This window comes from Anastrepha obliqua, chromosome 4, assembly GCF_027943255.1.
Source record: "Anastrepha obliqua isolate idAnaObli1 chromosome 4, idAnaObli1_1.0, whole genome shotgun sequence".
NCBI classification, from domain to species: Eukaryota; Metazoa; Arthropoda; class Insecta; order Diptera; family Tephritidae; genus Anastrepha; species Anastrepha obliqua.
Window position 1 is genome coordinate 7,931,412 of NC_072895.1, and position 20,056 is coordinate 7,951,467.

The 20,056-nt window shown below is 37.2% G+C and overlaps 1 protein-coding gene across 4 annotated transcripts in view; it reads left to right on the plus strand.

The window, feature by feature from the left end:
- Nucleotides 1-20,056, plus strand: part of LOC129246335 (clumping factor A) — a 33,734-nt gene that overhangs the window by 1,763 nt on the left and 11,915 nt on the right. Inside the window, exons 1-5 of one of the 4 annotated variants that reach the window (XM_054885062.1) lie at nucleotides 11,192-11,305; nucleotides 11,443-11,594; nucleotides 11,685-11,767; nucleotides 12,092-12,267; nucleotides 19,558-19,937. In XM_054885062.1, the coding sequence (XP_054741037.1) occupies nucleotides 11,686-11,767; nucleotides 12,092-12,267; nucleotides 19,558-19,830 (531 nt within the window). In that variant the 5' untranslated portion in view covers nucleotides 11,192-11,305; nucleotides 11,443-11,594; nucleotide 11,685 and the 3' untranslated portion in view covers nucleotides 19,831-19,937. Of the gene's footprint in view, nucleotides 1-11,131; nucleotides 11,310-11,442; nucleotides 11,595-11,684; nucleotides 11,768-12,091; nucleotides 12,268-19,557; nucleotides 19,938-20,056 lie in introns of those variants that run through there. The other 3 variants (XM_054885063.1, XM_054885060.1, XM_054885061.1) reach the window with 3 other exon arrangements.

Here is a 20,056-nt window from a genome sequence, read left to right on the forward strand (position 1 = left end):
ATAACCATTTGTTTGCCAGTTGTCTTCCAAGAAATTAGGAAAACCAATCGCCAAAGACGGATCACTCTTCACCAGGACAATGCGAGCTCTCACACATTGGCTCAAACAACTGTATTTTTGAGCACCCAAAACGTCGAATTAATGGGTCATCCGCCGTATAGTCCTGACTTGGCACCGAATGACTTCTTTTTATTCCCGTACGTAAAAAACAAACTGAGAGGCCAACGTTTTTCGACACCTGAAGAAGCGGCTGCGGCATTCAGAATGCATGTTTTGGAGGTACCTCATTCAGAGGGGCAAAAGTGCTTCGACAATTGGTTCAAACGCATGCAAAAGTGTATAGATCTTCATGGAGAATATTTTGAAAAACAAAAAAGTGATTTTCGATGATTAAAATTTGTTTTTGTTCTCTAATCCCGAAATATAAAAGGCACCCCTCGTACCCATACTAAAGTGTATGCGAAAAATTGTCCGCCAACGTTTCTATATGGTGGGCCATGTAAAATTTGTTTTTTGAATCGGCTATAAAAAAAAACTAATCAATATTTTTTCAAACTTTTTTTATTTTGAAGATTGAACATTGTCATTTATAAATGAAGAATAATATCGTTCAAATGACGGCCACGAGTGGCTTTACAGTAGGCCATTCGATCAACCCAATCATGAATGGCAACTTCGATTTCGTGTTTTAAAGCATCAATCGTCTCTGGATGGTTCGCATAGCATTTGTCCTTAACGGCTCCCCACAAAAAATAGTCCAACGGGCTTAAATCACAGCTCCGAGGCGGCCAATTTATATCGGAATTCAAAAACGGTGGCCAAAAGTTCGAGAGTAACTTTGGCAGTGTGACAAGTTGCACCGTCCTGTTGAAACCAAATGTCGTCCATGTCATCCCCTTCAATTTTTGGAAACAACTCGTGGAGCATGTCACGGTAACGCTGGCCATTTACTGTAACCTCGGCTCCTCGCTCATTTTCGAAAAAAAAATGGCCCGATGATACCGCCAGACCCAAAACCGCACCAAACAGTGACTTGTTGTGTATGCATTTGCTTCTCTATAGTAACGTGTGGATTTTCTGAGCCCCAAATCCGACAATTTTGCTTATTGACGTAGCCAATAAAAAATGTAAAATCAGAAAAGAAGAAGAAGACTCACCACTTTGGAATTCAATATTTCCCAATTTTGTTCAAGTGTATAGCGTCCCCTTTCGTAAATGTCAAACCTTTAAGTAAATTATGAACACATTTGACATTTCATTTATGTTACCATTCTCAAAAAAATAGGTGGTTCAAAAAGCAAACGCTATATGGCCAACCCTGTACAAAAAATACGCAAGGAACGCGCCGATTTTTGGTGCTATCCGAGAATTTAGTACCAGAATTACTGTTGTTGCAGTTGACTTGTCAATCCCAAGGACAACCTTTTTAAACCTTACGTATTCTTTTCTTTTTCTAAGTCAGCTCTGTGCTCTTTTAAGGCTGTAATGTGCTTGTAAAATCATAAATTAAATATTATAAATAAATAATTTAAAATTTTCGATAGACATTTTTCCCACCTTCATCCTTAGACTAGGTAATTTTTAAAGTATTAGGGCATCTTTTAAGCAAAAAAAAAGAAATACAAATGCTTACGAAAATTGAATTCACACAACGAAATATAGAACATAAAATGCCAGAAATAAACCTGTTGCAGAACAACACAGTAACATAAATAATAAATAGCAGCAAAGATTAGCCAGCCTGCTCCCAATTCGCTCACGTCAGATGCATAGGAAACACTTTATAAATACGTATATGAACATACGCTGGTATATATTAATAATTTTGCCAACACGCATAATATACTCCCAGTATAAATGCTAACAATGGAATACCCTGTAGTCACACCCACTAGTTCTGAACTAGTCTGATACTATCTGACTTTGCAGCTGAAGTAGCGCGCTTGCTTTTACTCTCAATACTTCCAACTGGTATTTTTAACATGGCGATGATCCATGAAATGTCGGATGTTAGAGTCTGCGTTAATACCAGGTAATTAACTAGTTTTTTAATGGGCGTAAAAGTAGATTATTGGTTGTATCAATATTTATATTCGTCCAACTTTCAATTCCTGCATCTTTAGAGCTTAAAAATTCTTATTTATAGGTGTCTTGTATATGCCTCTAATTCGTTATTAATAGGGCAGATGCTGTTCAGAAAAAAATAAAAAGAAATAATACAGAATAAATAACAATAAAACAAAAAAAAAAATAAATAAATAAAAAAATAAAAATTTTTAAAATAAAATAAAAAATAATAATAAAAAAAAAAATAAAAAAAAAATTAAAAATTAAAAAAAATAAAAAAAAATAAAAAAAAAAAAATAAAATATAAATAAATTCGAATAAATTTTTTTTGGCCAAACCTGTACCGAAGAGATACCTAAAACGACTTAATTATAGTAGCTACTCTATACACTAAAACAAGTTTTATTAAATTTTATATTCAAAATCACAGAAAGATGTGTTGGTGGGGTTATCTGCAAAGTTATTTAATTTAAAATTATTTCTAATAAAAAACTATTTGAAAACAAAATGATTTGAATGAGTCGCTGGAGGACTTCGGTAGGTATCTCGTGAATAAGAAATGTTGGCTTCCAATGTTTCAATCGAAGCTGGTTTATTCACAAAGCATTTAAACTTTACATACCCCCACAAATAAAAGTCCACAGGTGTGTGTGGTGACCAATCCACAGGTCCGGGGCGAAAGCTAACATGCTCATTGAATCGATGACGCAATAAATCCACTGTTTCGCGTGATGTATGGAAATTAGCGCCGTCTTTTTGCAACCAAATGTTATGGAGATCACGGGTTTCATTTCCGATATCAAAAAGTCGTTTATCATGACGGAATAGCGTCCGCCATTCACTCTTACAATTGCGTCAGCCTTGTTATTGAATAAATTTGTACTCTTCAGCACAAATGCGGCAATTTTGCTCATTGACGTAGCCACTAAGTAAAAAATAGGTTTCATTGCTGAACACCATAAGTTGGCCTGAGCGCGCGATGAACACTTTTCGCAGAGCGTCAATTTTCGTAATGCAACTGTACGATTCGTAAACCTGGTTGAGGCGTAAGTCTTTCCATAATGAAATGTCAAGAAATACTGAAAAAATATTTATTTAGTTTGACAGTAGCCACGCGTGATTTGTCAAAACGTGCTATTGAAAAAAAATATCTCCAGTCTGATAACCCTTTATATGGTGAAAGATATATATTTAGCGTCTATTCAATAAAAGCTTATAGTTGGGAAGTGAAATGTCTTTCGAAGTCACCTTTCCTCCGAAGTTACCTTTCCAAAGAAGTATCGCCGAGGCGTCAGCTTCCATAATACCACGAGCTGGTGTTGCAGTACTGTTTTTGAGAAAAAGGATAGAGTATTCTAAAAGCGACCGCCGTAGCCGAATGGGTTGGTTAGTAGCTACCATTCGGAGCACGTAGGTTTGAATCTCCGTGAAACACCAAAATGAAGAAAAAGTTTTTTTTCTAAAAACGGTCGCCCTTCGGCAGGCATTAGCAAACCTACGAGTGTATTTCTCCCATGAAAAAAGCTCCTCATTAAAAATTATCAAGACTCGTGTCACAAATATAAGGAGGAGCTCGGCTAAACACCCAAAAAGGGTGTAAGCGCCAGTTATATATATGTATACCATATGAACAGAAAGTACCGGAAATGTTTAATTGAAATGAACCGGTACATATTTTTTTCTCTTGGTAGGACTGTAAGACACACATCTGTCACTTTTTAGCGCCAATGGATCATTAGTGTCTGCCTGGCCGGACGGAAATGTTGGCAAACAATTCTTGGATTTTGCATGATGATAACGCGCTATCGCACCGAGCCCAAATTGTGCTGGATTATTTGACCAAACACCTAGAAAATATCACTGTGCAAGGACCGTATTCCCCTGATATGGCCCCGTGCGGCTTCTTTTTGTTTCCCAACTTGAAGTTACCACTTTGTGTAAGGAGATTTCAGTCGATAGAGGAGATCAAAGAGAATGCGACGAAGGAGCTGAAGGCCATCCCTTCGTCGGCCTACCAGGGGTGCATGGAGGACTGGGTTAATCGTTGGCACATCAAACGGGTCATATTTTAAAGGAGTTAAAAAAAACATGCCTGAAATTTAACTCTGTTTTGTTTTATTTAAATATTTCCAGTACTTTCTGGTCATAGGGTATATGAATAATCTAAAAATTATGTCATTTATTTAGGAATTATCTCATTTGCCTGACAAGTAGCTTCGCAACCTGTACTTCAATTGACTGGAACTGAAGTTGCCATGCAGACCTCCATTTATTCGAATCGTTGGAAAGAAACTCTCCAATATAACATTATATATCATTTATTTATTTATCTTTCCGACATATCGAAATGAATTGCAGGCAATACTTGTCCTGAACATATAAATTTATGGAGACAAATCTGTCACGGTCTTGTTGCTGATCATAATACGGATAACAAGCGTTTCAAACAAAATCACGAGTTTGCCTGTTAAGCTCATCCATCCCGGCAATTACTGCCATTTGCTAACAAAAATCCTGTGCAAACAGTTTTTTATATTTTGATAATTTGAAAACTTTGTAATAAACACGTCAAACCAATCATTGACAATGCCGATAAATTCAGCCATTTCCAATGGAATGTACAAATTCAGCCCCAACATGTAGCATCTATGAATGGCACTTGCTGTAGTGTGGGAAAGCAACTGCACTACCAACTTTACTTTCTGACGCCCTGCATGGTGCACCGTTGAATGCAACTTCGTGAGCTTAAGTACAATGCAACCTTCGGACACTGAAGTGTAGGTAAGCAGCTGATTTCAATAGATGAGGAACATCTGTCAAACGACAACTTTTTCATTTGTTGCTGGATGGGCGAACCATGTTTGTTCTAAATAGTCTTCCTTATAGAATTTAACACTGAAATTTTTAGTAAAATTCAGATATCACATGACACATTTAGTCCCGTCTATAGAATGCTCTGCATGTGTTTTTGCATAAGTTTTTGTTCAGCAAAAATGGAAACATTTCTTTATATACAGCTTCAACATTTGCAGCTTTGACCTGAGTATTAGCTCCACTTACAATTTCTAAAGCAGCTCTTAATGAGTGACCTATTGCTTCCAGTTTTTCAAAGCATTTTGGCGCATAGACGTAATTTACATTAAGAAATATAGTTCGGCGCTTAAGAAATATTTTTCCCTTTTGTCAAGAAAAGGCTACGCTAATATCTGTATCGAGAAGCTAACTTGCAGATGGCAGTTTCGTCGGATTGTTTAAATATTTACTGTAATATAGTTAACTAAGAAATATGCGAGAAATTTTAAGAATAGAATTATGCCAAATGGGTCTATTCAAAACTCGGAATTATGCCTTTAAATTGAAAGTGAAAGCCCATTATTTTGTCTATGAAAATGAAAAGCATACTTTTATCGCACAGTATGTGGAAATACAAGTTTGCTCCAGCAAGTGAGACGTATTCTCTTCGTCTTGAATTAACGTGCCGATATATTACTATGTACGAGGTGTGTTCAAAAAGTATCGCGAATTTTTAATTTTCACAGGTTACGTATATTCGAATTTCAATTTTTTTGTGGCGATATGTTGATACCCATGTCTCTCATTCATGCCGACGAGTTTGGCCATCCATTTCATGGATCAAAGAACCTGTATCAAATTTTGTGTAAAAACGAAATTAAGTGCGCGGACGCATTCCGGTTTATCGGTGGTACAAAATGTTCTCAGAAGGCCGAGAAGATGTGAACGACAAAAAGCGTGCCGGACGGCCGCGCACTTCAACAACAGACGAAAAAATTGATGAAGTGAAGAAAATGGTTTTGACCAGTCGTCGAATCATCATTAGAGAAGTTGCTGAGGACCTAGACATATCGATTGGCTCGTGCCATTCGATTAGTTACAATGATTTGGGCATGAGACGGGTCGCCGCAAAATTCGTACCAAAACTGCTCAATTTCGACTAAAAGCAGCATCGCATGAACATTGCTAATGAGATGTTGGATTCTGTCCGCGACGACCCAGATTTGCTCCCGAGGGTCATAACTGGTGACGAATTGTGGGTTTATGGTTATGATGTGGAAACCAAAGCTCAATGATCTCAATGGAAGCTGCCGCACGAAGCAAAACCGAAAAAAAGCGCACCAAGTTCGGTCGAATGTGAAAGTTTTGCTTTCCTTTTTCTTCGATTGCAGGGGCGTTGTGCATCATGAGTTCTTGCCATAGGGTATAACGGTCAATAAGGAATATTACCTGCAAGTTATGCGCAATTTGTGCGAAGCAATCCACCAGAAACGTCCGGATTTGTGGAAGAACAAAAATTGGCTCTTGCATCACGATAACGCCCCTGCTCACACATCGTTGCTTGTGCGCGACTTTTTGACTAAAAACAACACACTAATGATGCCACAGCCACCGTATTCCCTAGATCTGGCCCCCTATGACTTTTTCTTGTTCCCGAAACTGAAGAGGCCCATGAAAGGACGGCATCGAAGGGAGGAGGTGAACAAGATAAAAAAAATGATTTTTTGAAGTGCTCCGAAGATTGGAAAAAACGTTGGCACAAGTGCGTGATATCTCATGGGGATTACTTTGAAGGAGACAAAATAGATATTAATGAATAAATAAATAATTTTTGAAAAAAAACACAAAATTCGAGATATTTTTTTAACAGGCCTCAAATATGTATGTATTATATATTAACCATGTTTTCATATCATTAAAATAAAAATACATGCTTTGCACTTTCTACCTTGCCATAGTTATTTCGCAATTGGTACAATTCTGCACACTATCGGACTAGTACGACTTCTTCCATCGAATAGGTACATGAACTAGATTGTTCGTTCAGTAATTTGGCTTTGCACTGCGGGGCACATGTACGAGTATCCAAATATATTTGCAGATAAGCATACATACATATATTTGATTTCAAAATTGGTATTTTTGTAAGTATGTTAATATGTTAGCCAACCACTTGCCACAAGTCGTTCATTATGAGTTGAAATGAGATTAGCGAGCATAGAATTGTTGAGACAAAGTTAAATAAAAGTACGTACATATAAACTGCAAACATTTGCACAGAGGCTCATAATTAGTCAAAGTCTTGTAATATTTAAAGTAAAAATGTATTGTACATACACAAAGCAAGTTGAAAATTTCACACCAGCGGAGGAAATTCTAGGAAAATGGTACAAAATTTATATGTGGGAATTGTATTAAACAATTACTCCGCAAAGGCGTTTGCTTGTTAGACCTAAGATATTTTTGGGAATTGAATAGCTTTGATGACAGTAATAAAATATTCCTGTCAAGAACTTTAAGTGTAATTGTTTAATAAAATTATTTTTTAATTACCATAAAGTGACACGAATAATAATTGGCACTTACATCCTTTTTGGGTGGGAAGGAGGAGTCCTTCTCTACTCTTCTTTGTGGCGTGCGTCTTGATGTTGCTCCATAAATGGAGGGACATTCAGTTTAAGTCGACTCCGAACGGCAAATATTTTTTATGAGCATATTTTCATGGCAGAAATACACTCAGAGGTTTGTCACTGCCTGCCGAGGGGCAACCGCTATTAGAAAAAAAAACATTTTCTATCGTTTTGCCGTTTCACGCTCAAATTGCGTATAGAAAAAAAAAAGAAAATACATTTTTTTTTGTTGTACTTACTTATAGTTTACCAACAATTTGAAATATTAAAAGAAAATCTGCAGGCTTTGAAATCATTTCAATAAATTTTGAAAAATGCTGGTTTACAAATTTTGATTTTTTTTGTCCTCCGCATTCCGCTTTCCAATTCCTGTGAATCGCTCACTGGCAACGAAAATCGAGTTAATTATTTGTTTTTTTTTTGACAAGTTTTCGAGATACAGTCGAACTTCCATAGCTCGAACTTCTACAACTCGAATTCTCCAAAACTCAAACCAAATCTAGTGGCAGTAGCGTTTCAGAAGCAATATTCACTCAGTTCAATAACTCGAACTTCTCTAACTCGAAATTTTTCATAACTCGAATAAGAATTTGGCACATACTTTTCTAAGCCGAATTATTTAGGGGAAATTCCAAATTATGTAATCATTGAATGCTTCTTCGTACGAAACTTTTGTTGAGGAAGTACTTATGCATTTGTAAAGCGAACGCCTTTATTCTTTTTGACGTTTCTTCTTTACTTGCGGTGAAAGTAATGACGTGTCTGAAGGGGGCTGTGAGAAAAGGAAAATTACAATTTAGCCGAATATGGGTAGTTCAGAAAAGCTTAAAATTGATTTAAAGAAATAACAAACCTCGATGATTTCGTGGGCTTAAGAGGCAACCTGTTGATTATAATGCAAATTCCAACGTATGGATGACCGGGTAACCTTTTGAATAATGGATTTTGAAACTGGATAAACACTTTCAATATCAAAGCGAAAGGTGGAAATGTTCGTCGATAATTGTCTGACATACCCAAAAGCCATAGGAGATCAACTAAAACTCATTAAATTGGTGTTCTTTCCATCGAAGATGATCACTAAAATGAAACTACTTGACTGAGGTGTGATTCAAAATATGAACTGTCACTATCGGAGCAGAACCGTAAAAGAAGCTCTGAGGCATATAGGGGGAAGCAAGAGACAAGATGTTACACATATTGATGGTATCAATAATATATAAAAAGCTTGGAGTATTGGTATTAGTAGACAAACAACCGTCAACTACTTCAAAAAAGCTGCGCTTGTGTGACTTCCAAAGAAGTTTACTATCGAGGATTACTCCAAGATATTTAATTTCTTTGGATAGTTGGATTGTAACTCCTTTTGGCTTAGGCAGAACGTGTCCATTAAGCTTCCTCCTTTTGGTAAACCAGTTTCGGTGAGGTTTGCCGATAGCCTATTAGTACAGCACCAAGTGTCAATCATATCCAGAGTTTTCTACACTTTTCTACAGATGTTCATAAGCGAAGGGTTCGTTAACAAATAACCAACATCGTTCGCATGTGTTTGTGTGTAGACTCCAGCATCACTTAAAGTAGTGAGTAGCGGATCGATCAGAATGCACCAGAGGAATGGATATAGCACACCACCTTGGGGGCAGCCCCAGATGAACCTCATCCGTTTGCACCGTGGCGATTCTTTGGGCTAGCATTGAACGAATCCAATTCACCAGCACCGGGTCTACACCATGTCTGCTGGCAGAGCTGCACATACTGCCGAAAGTAGCATTATCAAAAGCTCCCTCTATATCTAAAAAATGCCCATAGCGTAGTCTCTCCTGTCGATGGCCTGCGCTACCCTAGTAACCAGGTTTTGCAGTGCCCACTCGCAGGATTTTTCGCTTTGATAGCCATGCTGAAATAGAGAAAGTGGGTCAACCTTCAGCGATTTCTGACGCATATGCAACTCCACTAGCTATTCGAGACTTTTCAGCATGAAAGAGGTCATGCTGATGGGTCTGGAGCTTTTGGGGCTGTGGCAGTCACCTCTCCCAACCTTAGGAAGGAAGGCGACGACCCTCACCATCCTCCAAGAGCGTGGTATATAAGCCAGTGCCAGGCATGCAGTGAAGATTTTCTTCAGGGCTGCAGTCACGGACTCTATGCCTTCCTTCAGCATGGCAGGATAACTGACATCTGGACCGTGGGACTTGTAGTCGACGGCATCATTCCCCCCAGATCTGGCAACGTACCAGTCACGCCGAGAAGGTGTAGCAGCTCTGACAACAGCCTCTTTCGTTAAGGGCTGTTGCCGGCCAATGCTTGTTTGATTACCTGTAAATTGAGAGTGAATCAGCCAGCTGAGCCATCAGATTTCCTAAGTGTCCCCAGTTTTGCGGTTGGACCCCTTTTCAAGATCTTAACCAATTTCGCTGTGTCACTTAGAGATTCAATACCTCCACAAATTCCCTAAAGGAGGCCCTTTTCGATTCCTGAATTAGCTTCTTGTAGTTCCTCTGAACGTTACGGTATCGCTCCCAGTTCTCAGCAAGATTAGTCTTGAGGGCCCGGTTTAAAAGTTTTCTCGACTCACGCCACAATGCTTGGACCTCTCGATTCCACCACGGAACGGGAGTCCGATCAAGGAGAGGTCAGGGCAGGATAGGCTGATTCAAAACATTTAACTAAGGCAACGCTGAGTTTTTCAACTGCCACCTCAATACCCTGTTCTTTCCGAAGTCTTGGTGTTCGTCACGTCAAAGCCCCGCAACGCCCCCACAAACTTCTGCCCGTCTGTTTTTCTGGGATTTCTAGAGGGCAATGACGTTTGTGCCTCCTTCCCACACTGAAACTCAATATACACATACCTGTAGTGCGAGCACGACTCTTCGGCACGGACTGGGGACAGATGCGTATTCAGCTTAAAACTAAAGACAGTCATTTCCGACTATTATTGTAACTGACTCTAGTAGGCTTGTCTAATAATCACTAAGCTTAACGGTGAAACTTACGCAATTCCCGTTTATTTGAAAATTTTGTCATTAAATTTGTCTGAACCCAATGATTTCAGTAATTTCTACAATTTTCTTGAAAATATTCGGTACAAATTAGACTCTTCCTTATCATGGATTATCAACTCATATGCCGTTTTAAGCCATGAAACAAATGGAATATAACTTTCTTCTGACCAAAGAGTTGTGAACAGATTTTCTATTTGAGCTTTTTAATCGGAATTTTAATGTAATTGAAGCTGTCCGATTAAGTTTTGCCAACGTCGATTGGTTGTTGAAAAGTTGCTTAGATTTTTCACAATACTGTAGAGTGTACATATGTATGTATGTATGTGGGCGTGTGCTATATTTTAAATAAAATCTTTATCTTTCTCTTGCATTGCTTGCCAAAAATATTATCCGTCAAAATAAATAGAATCCATTACGGCCAAATTACTGAATGCCTGTTTGAGCGGATGTGCAGATTTGAAGCGCACGCCAGCCGTCAACTGCCATCTATCCATAGGGGCGGAGTGGGCATGGCTGGGTGGAAAGCACAAGTATGTAGGTTGTCATTACTTATTGAATATGGACTCGTGCTCGTATTTCCTTTTTTCTGCAAATGTACGTCAAAGCAACGCACAAGCGGCGCATAACGCCAGAATAATTGAAGAAGGCGAAAAACAACAGAACAAATGGCTAAAACAATTGTATTTCTTCATTTTAAATTTGCTTAGTAAACATCTTTTAGCTAGAATTTGTGCATTCGAAAATTGTGTGTGCTCATTGCTGTGGCGAGCGCTTTGCCGAAAGCATTTCTTGGTTGCGCATTGCCGGGAGCTGGTGGGTAAATTTAAAATGTATTCTTTTTTTTTGTGTTTTTTACTTGCATAATGAAAAATTAAATTTTAATAAGAAATGGAAATATTAAGTTTCATATGAAAGTAGTTATGTGCCTTAGCTCAACACCATTCTTGCAGGTGACGCCCGACGGTTTAGCGGACAAAGGAGGCATTCGCTTGGGAGACATCCTACTGGAAATCAACGAAGAGGACGCCACTGAATTATCGCTTACGCAAGCGCACGAGAAAATTGAAGCCTCTGGCAAGAAAATCCATTTCCTGGTAAAGAAGTGAGTAGTTTCAATTATAGTTGCAAAACAATTTCCACTCCAAATATTCACATTTCCTGTACTTATGCAAACCAAACATTTCTTTGGCAGCATGGAGGAGGACCCAGACTTTGAGTTGGGCGAGGAGAAGTCGATTGTGTTGCGTGTGCCAAAGATGGCTCCACCGCCGAAGGGTAAGTGTGGAAATCTAGTTTTATTTTCGTATTTTTGCTTTTGTTGTTGTCGTAGTAGCAGCTGAGTGTGGCATCCACAGTGTTTCCTTTTTTATGTTAGTATGTCATGCATTTTTCGTGCTAACCACCATTTCAACATTTTTGCTTGTGGCCTGCGTGCTTGTTATTTCAACTGAATTTGCATGAATGCATGGAATATTTAATCCGAGTTCCGATAGTTTGGCTTTACCTTTGCACCCAATTTTTCGTTATTTACATTTTGCCTTCTGCTTTATTCTCACGCAGTTTTCTTGGTTTATCTATTTTTGTTTTTACTTTCTGTAGAGTTCACCCCAACCCCATTGCTAGGCACCCGTTTTTGGCATCCCATCATGTGGCACGATCCACCCGAGCCACCAAAACCGAAGAAAAAGAAAACCAAAACCGAAATCGATGAAGAGGGCAATGAAGTTGTTATTGAGTTGAGCGAGGACGAGTCCTCCGACGAGGAAGAGGAAAAGGTGATTTGCTTAATGCACTTCAGCATTCTGATGTGATATTTCTTCCTTTCATGCTTTCCTCCTTCGTCCCACTAATTGACACTTTGATGGACGCACATTCATGCATAATTGACGAATAGGATTTGTGGCGTGCGTCGTAACTGATTTTTGTAGTTTGCCTTTGAAAATCTCGAAACGTTTGGCTAAGGGACACATGTACGAGGTCTCAATGAAAGGGGCGGTGAAGAATTAGTTTAATAAATTAATGCTTTTAATTTCGTAAAGTAGGATAGTTTTTTAAACTGGGGGCAAATATTAATTACCTTTAATTGCATACAAATATATGCACAGTTCATCATAATTAGGCTCATTTTACTATTTCTGATAATTTATAATCGACAGCGAAATAGTGCCGAAAATATTGAGTTGTTCGGAAAGTAATTTCGTTGTTTTTTGTGGTGAATATGAAAGACGATCTTCAACCCAGGCCTTTCAGGTGGTTATAAACAGTTGAATTCGATCAATTTAACCTCTCACCAATCTCGGTTTGCATCAACTAATGCCCTTATGGTAGTAGTCCGGTATAACGACCGAAATTTCGACGTTTTTTCATGAATTTTTTTTTGAAAGAAAATAAAATGCGATCGTTTTAAAGTTTTTACATGTTTTTATTGGTGTTTTGAAGCATATAAAAAAATTTTTTTAAAGTTAATTTTATATTTATTTGTTTAAAATTTTTGACGTCAAAGTGGAGTCCTTAAAAAAAGATGAGTTGGTTCGAGGAAACACGCAGCCTTCCAAAGTCATCTGAAATAAAAATTTCAAAAAGATTATTATTCTGTAGACTTTATTTTGGTCTCGAACCTAAAATATTTATAAAAATAAAAAAACAAAAACAAAATGGCGGACTTGTGAAAAAAGTTCTCAAAATCTAATTTTTTTCTTCATAAATTTTTTAAATTAAATAGTTAATTATTAAAAAATTGAATGTTTTAAAGGTCCGGGATCTAGATATGTGTGTCTAGAATAACGGGTTAAATTTTTAGCCAAATCGGTTGAATAGTTTTGAGTCAGTGACTCCCCAAAATTTCGAAAACATGGTTTTGAGAAAAACGCGTTTAAAGTTCGGTCACAGCAGCTGCTGCTGGCGCGTCACACGCTTTCATATACACTACGGCGCGCTCTTTTATCTTAGCTATAATTTTTTCAAAATAATTAAAATTTCTGTCTGAAATTTTTATAGTATATTTTTAAGATGTTTTTCTTCCGAAAAATGTAAAAAAAAAAAGAAATCGATTTTTTGAACCCATCACACCCGGGCTACTACCTTATCGCGTCTTTATCAGCTTCAACCGGCCTTCCAGAAGGTGGTGCATCTTCGACATCAAAATTGCCGGATCGAAATTTTGCAAACCCGTTCTGGCACTGGCGTATTGTCAACACATCTTCTCCATTCACATCGGTTAATTTCTTCCTGGCTTGAACAGCTTTTCTATAGTAAAAAAAGTAAAATATGACGAAAATGCTGCTTATTGCTCTCCATATTTAAAAAGGCACCGACCAAAAATTACTGCGTAAAATCAATTGAACTTATTCACACACAAGCCTTGCTATATCAGCTGTGAAAACATATAATGACAATGCGTCTTAAGTGTGAAATTAGCTGTAAAAAATACAATTAAATTCTCTGTCGAGAAAAAACGAAATTACTTTCCGAACAACCCAATATTATGTGATTTCTATGAGCAATACTGTTCACATGTTTTAGTCTCACATTCTGCTATTTATGCTATATAATTTGCTATGGTTCCGCGAGGGAGCAAAAGGCCACTGAGTTTTCGCTCATAGTAAAATAGTGCTTTATTTATTTTTTTATTAAACCAATGGATATAATAGATTTTTATAGGCTAAGTGGACATATTTTATGGTTAATAGGCAATAAAAAAACAAAGTACAATTAAATTATTTATAACAAATATTCAGAGATTTTAATAGGTGATCTTTTGAAAATGAAAAATCTATCTCAACAAATTTAGAGATTTTATTAAACTCAATTAAGGTTCTAGAAATAGTAGCACTCTGAGCATAAGGGATTTTGAAAGATAAACATAGGGAAACTCCGAACTGCACAGAGCTCTGGCCGGAATATTAAAGAAAATCCTCTCAAGAAGCATTGGACAGCCAACAGCTCCACGTACTAAGTCCAAAATGAAAGATAAAGATAGGATTATTCTCCTGCTTTGCAATAATTTTAAATTGATCAATAAGCAACGCGCTTCATATGTAGGGATAGGATCCGAAAGCGTAAGTTGCGCAACGCGCAATGTAAGAATACTTTTTGGATTCGTTCAATTCTAGCAGCATGACACGAATAATGTGGATACCAAATGAAATGCATACTCCAGTTTGGAACGGACAAACGGTTTCGGTTAAAGCATCCAGACTTCCTCCCAAAATGTTTAGCTTATTGCAACAGTATTTTCTCTTTCTCCGGTGACAAGGTATAATCGATGAAAATGGTTTCCGACGTATAGATCTGTTGCCTCAATAATAGCAGAGTAGCATATTGTAAAGCTTTGATTAATTATTTTTTATATATTTTTTTTATTATATATAATATTTTTATATATATATATATATATATACAATTGGCGCTTACACTCTCCTTGGGTGTTTGGCCGAGTTCCTTCTCCTATTTGTAGTGTGCGTCTTGATGTTGTTCCACAAATGGAGTGACCTACAGTTTCAAGCCGACTCCGAACGGCAGAATTTTTTTTATTTTTATAAGAAGCTTTTTCATGGTAGAAATACCGTCCAAGTTTTGCCATTGCCTGCCGAGGGGCGACCGCTATTAGAAAAAAAATGTTCTTCATTTTAGTGTTTTTTTTATTATTTTATAAAAATATATCATAGTTCTTATTTCAACAAAAACCATCTAACTTAAAGTCTCAAGCTTTGCACAAAATTCAAAAATTTTCAAATTTTTCGTTTTAATTTCAAAGTTATTCATGTTGTTATATAAAGAGTGATCAATTTAGAGGTATAGGACTTTAAATAGAAATAGAACAACGAAATTTTGAATTAATTGGTGAATTTGTATTATTTTTGTGTAGAACCATTCGTGACATTTATTTCTGAAAGATAATCTCTTTCAAATGTTGGCCATAACTGCGCCGGAATTCGGCCATCCGTAAACACAAATTGTGAATGACTCGCTGGAGAACTTCGGTTGGTTTCTCTTAAGTGATGTTGGCTTGCAATGCCTCAATCGAAGCTGGCTAATCCACAAGCATTTAAACCTCAAATACCTTCACGAATAAAAGTCTCAAAGTGTGATATCACACGATCTTGGTGACCAATCCACTGGTCCGTGACGCGAGATAAATTGCTCAGCGAAAGTAGCGCCGTCTTGTTGTAACCAAATGTTGTGGAGATCACGGACTTCAATTCTCGGCATCAAAAAGTCATTTATCGAAGCGCCATAGCGTTTGCCATTCTTTGTTACATTTGCATCAGCCTCGTCTTTGTAGAAATATGGGCCGATAATTCCTCCAGTCCATGGGTTGCACCAAGCGCTTGTTTTCCATGGGTGTAATGGTTGTTCTTGAATGGCTTTAGGTTGTTCTTCAGCTGAAATGCGGCAATTTTGCTCATTGACGTAGCCATTAGGTTTCACCACTGAACGCCATCAGTTGGCATGAGCGCGCGATGAACACTTTTTGCAGAGCGTCGATTTCTGTAATACAACTGTACGATTCGTTAACTTTGTTGACGCGTAACTCTTTCCATGATCAAATGCCAATAAATACGGAAAAAATTTGTATTTACTTTGACAGTAGTCACGTGTGGTCTGTCAAAAACCCCTATTGGAAAAAGTACCTTCAATCTGATCATCTTTTACCATCATCACCGCCACCAAAAAAAAAAAAAAAATAATTAAATTAACGTCCTCAAACGTGCACTTGTTAAACCTGAAATAAAATGGTTGCATAATAGCGTTAGTTTTTAGAATTTTTTTTATTGACAGTGCCATTTTCTTCCGTAAAAAAATTCTGTATGGAAGAAAAGGCGTTATGTCTCAGCGGAAAAAATTTTCAAAATTCAATGGCATTTTATAGTCACTTGAATCTTGCACTTTGTTATATCAAAATTTAATGGCTATAAAACTGCATAAGCAGAAAAGTTCTAAAAATTCAGGTTAAAAACTGAGAGTGTTCATGGAAAAGTTGAAAAATTTAATGGCTATAAAACTGCATACCCAAAAAATTATAAAGATTCAGGTCATAACTGGCTTTTGGTCTGTGGGCAAACAAGCAGCCAAAATGGCCATTCCTCATAACACAAACTGTCACAGTTGCAAACAACCGGAGAAAAAAGAAACAATCTTCCATTTCCTCTTCCAATGCCCTACCCTATGGAAGAAAAGAATGTCAACCCTGGGCAAACTGCTGTTCGAGAGTCTTGAACAGCTGTCTGGCTTAGATGTCAACAACCTGATAAGGTTTGTGAACCGCACAGACTGGATGCATTCATGCCGTAAATAACTGTTAAACAAGTTGGTAACGAGTATGAGGCAACAAAATTGTGCGGACGCGCTAGTTAGATTCTGGAAGAATCACCACTTAAACCAACCAACCAGGTTAAAAGTTGAAAATTTTAATTAAATTATGGGAAATTTTGTACTAAGTTCAAAACTTTGCGTAATATGGTTTTTTTTGTAGTGCGAAATATGTTTTTATAAAAAAATATTGGTGTGTTTACAATTACGCAGCGGGGCGTATTTGAGAAGAAGTCGTAGGGTACGAATTAATTGTGGTTAGGTTAATTTCGAACATATCAAATTACCTGTAAAGCTCATACTTTTACAATAGTGTGAAAAATTCCAAGCCAGGTCCAGGCTACTAAAAGCTGGTGCAAAATGAATTAACCTATCGGACGATTTTGCAAACGGGGTCGTGCGTCACTCATTTTTGACACTTGTGAATGAATGAATAGATAGCTGCAGTAAAAAAATAGACAAACAATGAAGTGAGTGAAGGTCAAAGTAGAGAGTTTTCAGCATTCAAAACCATTTTTTTTATTTATATTAGTAAAAAAGTTATGCGCGGTCAACGTTAACAAAAAGTACATTAAGTCGCACGCCACTATTAAGAAGAGGAGCTCGGCCTAACACCTAACAGAAATGTACGCGCCGATTACTTATTTATTTGTAAAAAAGTTACTCAAAAATGAAATTATTACTGAAGGTTAATTTTGCGCCAATTGCTTCTATTGGGTATGGGAATAAGTTTCCGTCCCTTCTTAGCCAAAGTTACGAATTATTTAAGCAATTAAATGCTTCAAGATAATATTTGAAGTATGTGCCTCCGGAAGCTATAACTTTACTCCAACTTTCAGGCAGCATACGGATTCCTCTGAAGAAAAATTCGAGTTCTTTTGACTTGGTCCATTCATTGAGCAAGTTTGCAATGCTCTCGTAAGAAGTGAACCGCTCTCCAATAAGGGCTGACTGCATTGATCGGAACGCATAGTAATCCGAAGGTGCAATGTCTGGGGAATACGGCGGGTGGGCCCAGATTTCCTAAATCAGTCTCTCTACATATTTCTGGACCGATTCAGCAATGTGTGGCACTGCATTGTCATGTATCAAAATCAATTTGTCATGTCTACCGTCTGATTCAGGCCGCTTTTCTTTGAGAACTCGATTCAAATGCATTAGCTGCAGTCGGTAACGATCAGTGATGGTTTCAGATGGTTTAAGGAGTTCTTTTATGGACTGAGACTTATGTCTAGAAATATAAATGTTTGGAATACTTTTGTTGAATCCTTAAGCTCCTAAAGGAGTATGGAATAATAAATAAAAACATAAAAAGAGTTGGCACCATTCTGAACCAAGAAACTTATTCCCATACCAAATACCATTAGCCATGATAAATTGGCAGAGATTTAGCTTGTAATTTTTTTCTATTTTTTTAATGAATAATTTTTTTTTTCTATGAAACATTTTTTAAATATTTTCTTGTGTTTATAGATTTTTTTTTTAATTTTTACAAAATACACAGTCCTGCGAAATCTCGTTTTTTTACAGTTTCTAAAACGGCTATGGGTGTTTCCTGAAGGTTTTTTTATGCTGAAAACGAAATGACCTTGATAATGCTCCAGCACGTCAGGATTTTTGGCAATTTGAGGTTAAATAGTCAAAAAATGCAGATTTTGGCCATTTAAAAAATTTTTTTTGAGCAAGGTAAAGTTTTTTTTAATTTGTGACAACGGCATCGCAAAGTACTGCTCTTCAGCTTTAAAATCCTTTTTTAAAAATATTTTTTCGATTAATATAAAAAAAGTTATACTATTTTGAATTCGCCCTTTACAGGGGCGTTAGAGAGTTAGAAAGGTTGAATTTGCATATCTAAAAGTCTCCAATTCAAAATATTAATTAATATTAAATATTTTTAAAAAAAGACCTTAGAGCTAAAGAGTAGTGCTTTGCGATGCCGTTGTGGAAAATTAAAAAAAAATTTTAAAAATGGCTCAAGAAAAATTTTTTTAAATGGCCAAAATCTGCATTTTTTGACTATTTAACCTCAAATTGCCTAAAATCCTGACGTGCTGGAGCATTATCAAGGTCATATTCGTTTTCAGCATAAAAAAACCTTTAGGAAACACCCATAGCCGTTTTAGAAACTGTACCTCGCAGGACTGTGATATTAAAGTCTCGTAGATATTAGGTTGTGGTAGCATATTTCAAAAATTTCCTAAAAATAGCCCCGCGTCCGTCTCAGTCATACGTTTTTTCATGCGAAATATATTAAAGTGTTCGAAGCAAATTATTTTACTCTTTTTTTATTGTCCCGCAATGAAGACAAACTCTTATAGAAATTTAAAATTTTAAATTCTAACTCCATACGCCATGACCTCTGACACCAATAGAAGTACTAAATGCAAAACAAAAGTTTTCGTATTATTTGTTTGCGTACTTTCATTGTATTTTTGGCAAAAGCATACTTCAGGTCAGATCGATAAAACCCCCAAACTGTTGAGATGCCATTAAAACTGCAAAGTGTCTTGACACCAATCCACATAAACACATCCATCACCTACTAACTTACATACATACATTCCTTTAACGAGTACCACGCAAATAACTGTAAAATAAAAATTCTCTGTTCACATTCCGCGCTGCTGCCAATCTGCTGCCGCCTCATCAAATGCTTTTTTGCCCACACCGAAACACCCCGTTTAACGTCTAATGCTGCTTTGCGCCGTCACATTCTTCAACCCTTTGCTGTTACGCTTTACGTGCAAGAGCAGGAATTGCCACACCATCGTATCGTACGCAATATTCGCCGCTTCTTCGCCGAGGTGGGCGACAATCACGAGTTGAAGGAACGCACAATTGAGGACATGCTGTTGGCGTTGCCCACCGCTTCGCGTTCAACAAAGTCAATGACGCAGTCGCGAGTGGAGACTAGAGGTCGGCGTAACGTCAATGCATCGCATGCTAAACGACGTGGAGGTCGCAAGTCGGCAAAGGTTTCCGATGATGAGGATGAGGACGAAGACGAATATGATGATGATGATTAATTTGGCAAAGGGAGACAAGATTGCATAATGGAATTTATTCGCTTTGTATACCATAATAAATAATGATTATAAATTAAAATAAATGTTTGGTGACAACCAGTAACAAAGCGAGGATAATAAATATTTGTGCCTTTAAAGTGCATAGGAATTGAATGTGCGCCAATTACTAGAAGCCCGTAAAGCTTGCACATTTTTCAATGGGTTTTCGTGAGTAGGAGATACGCTT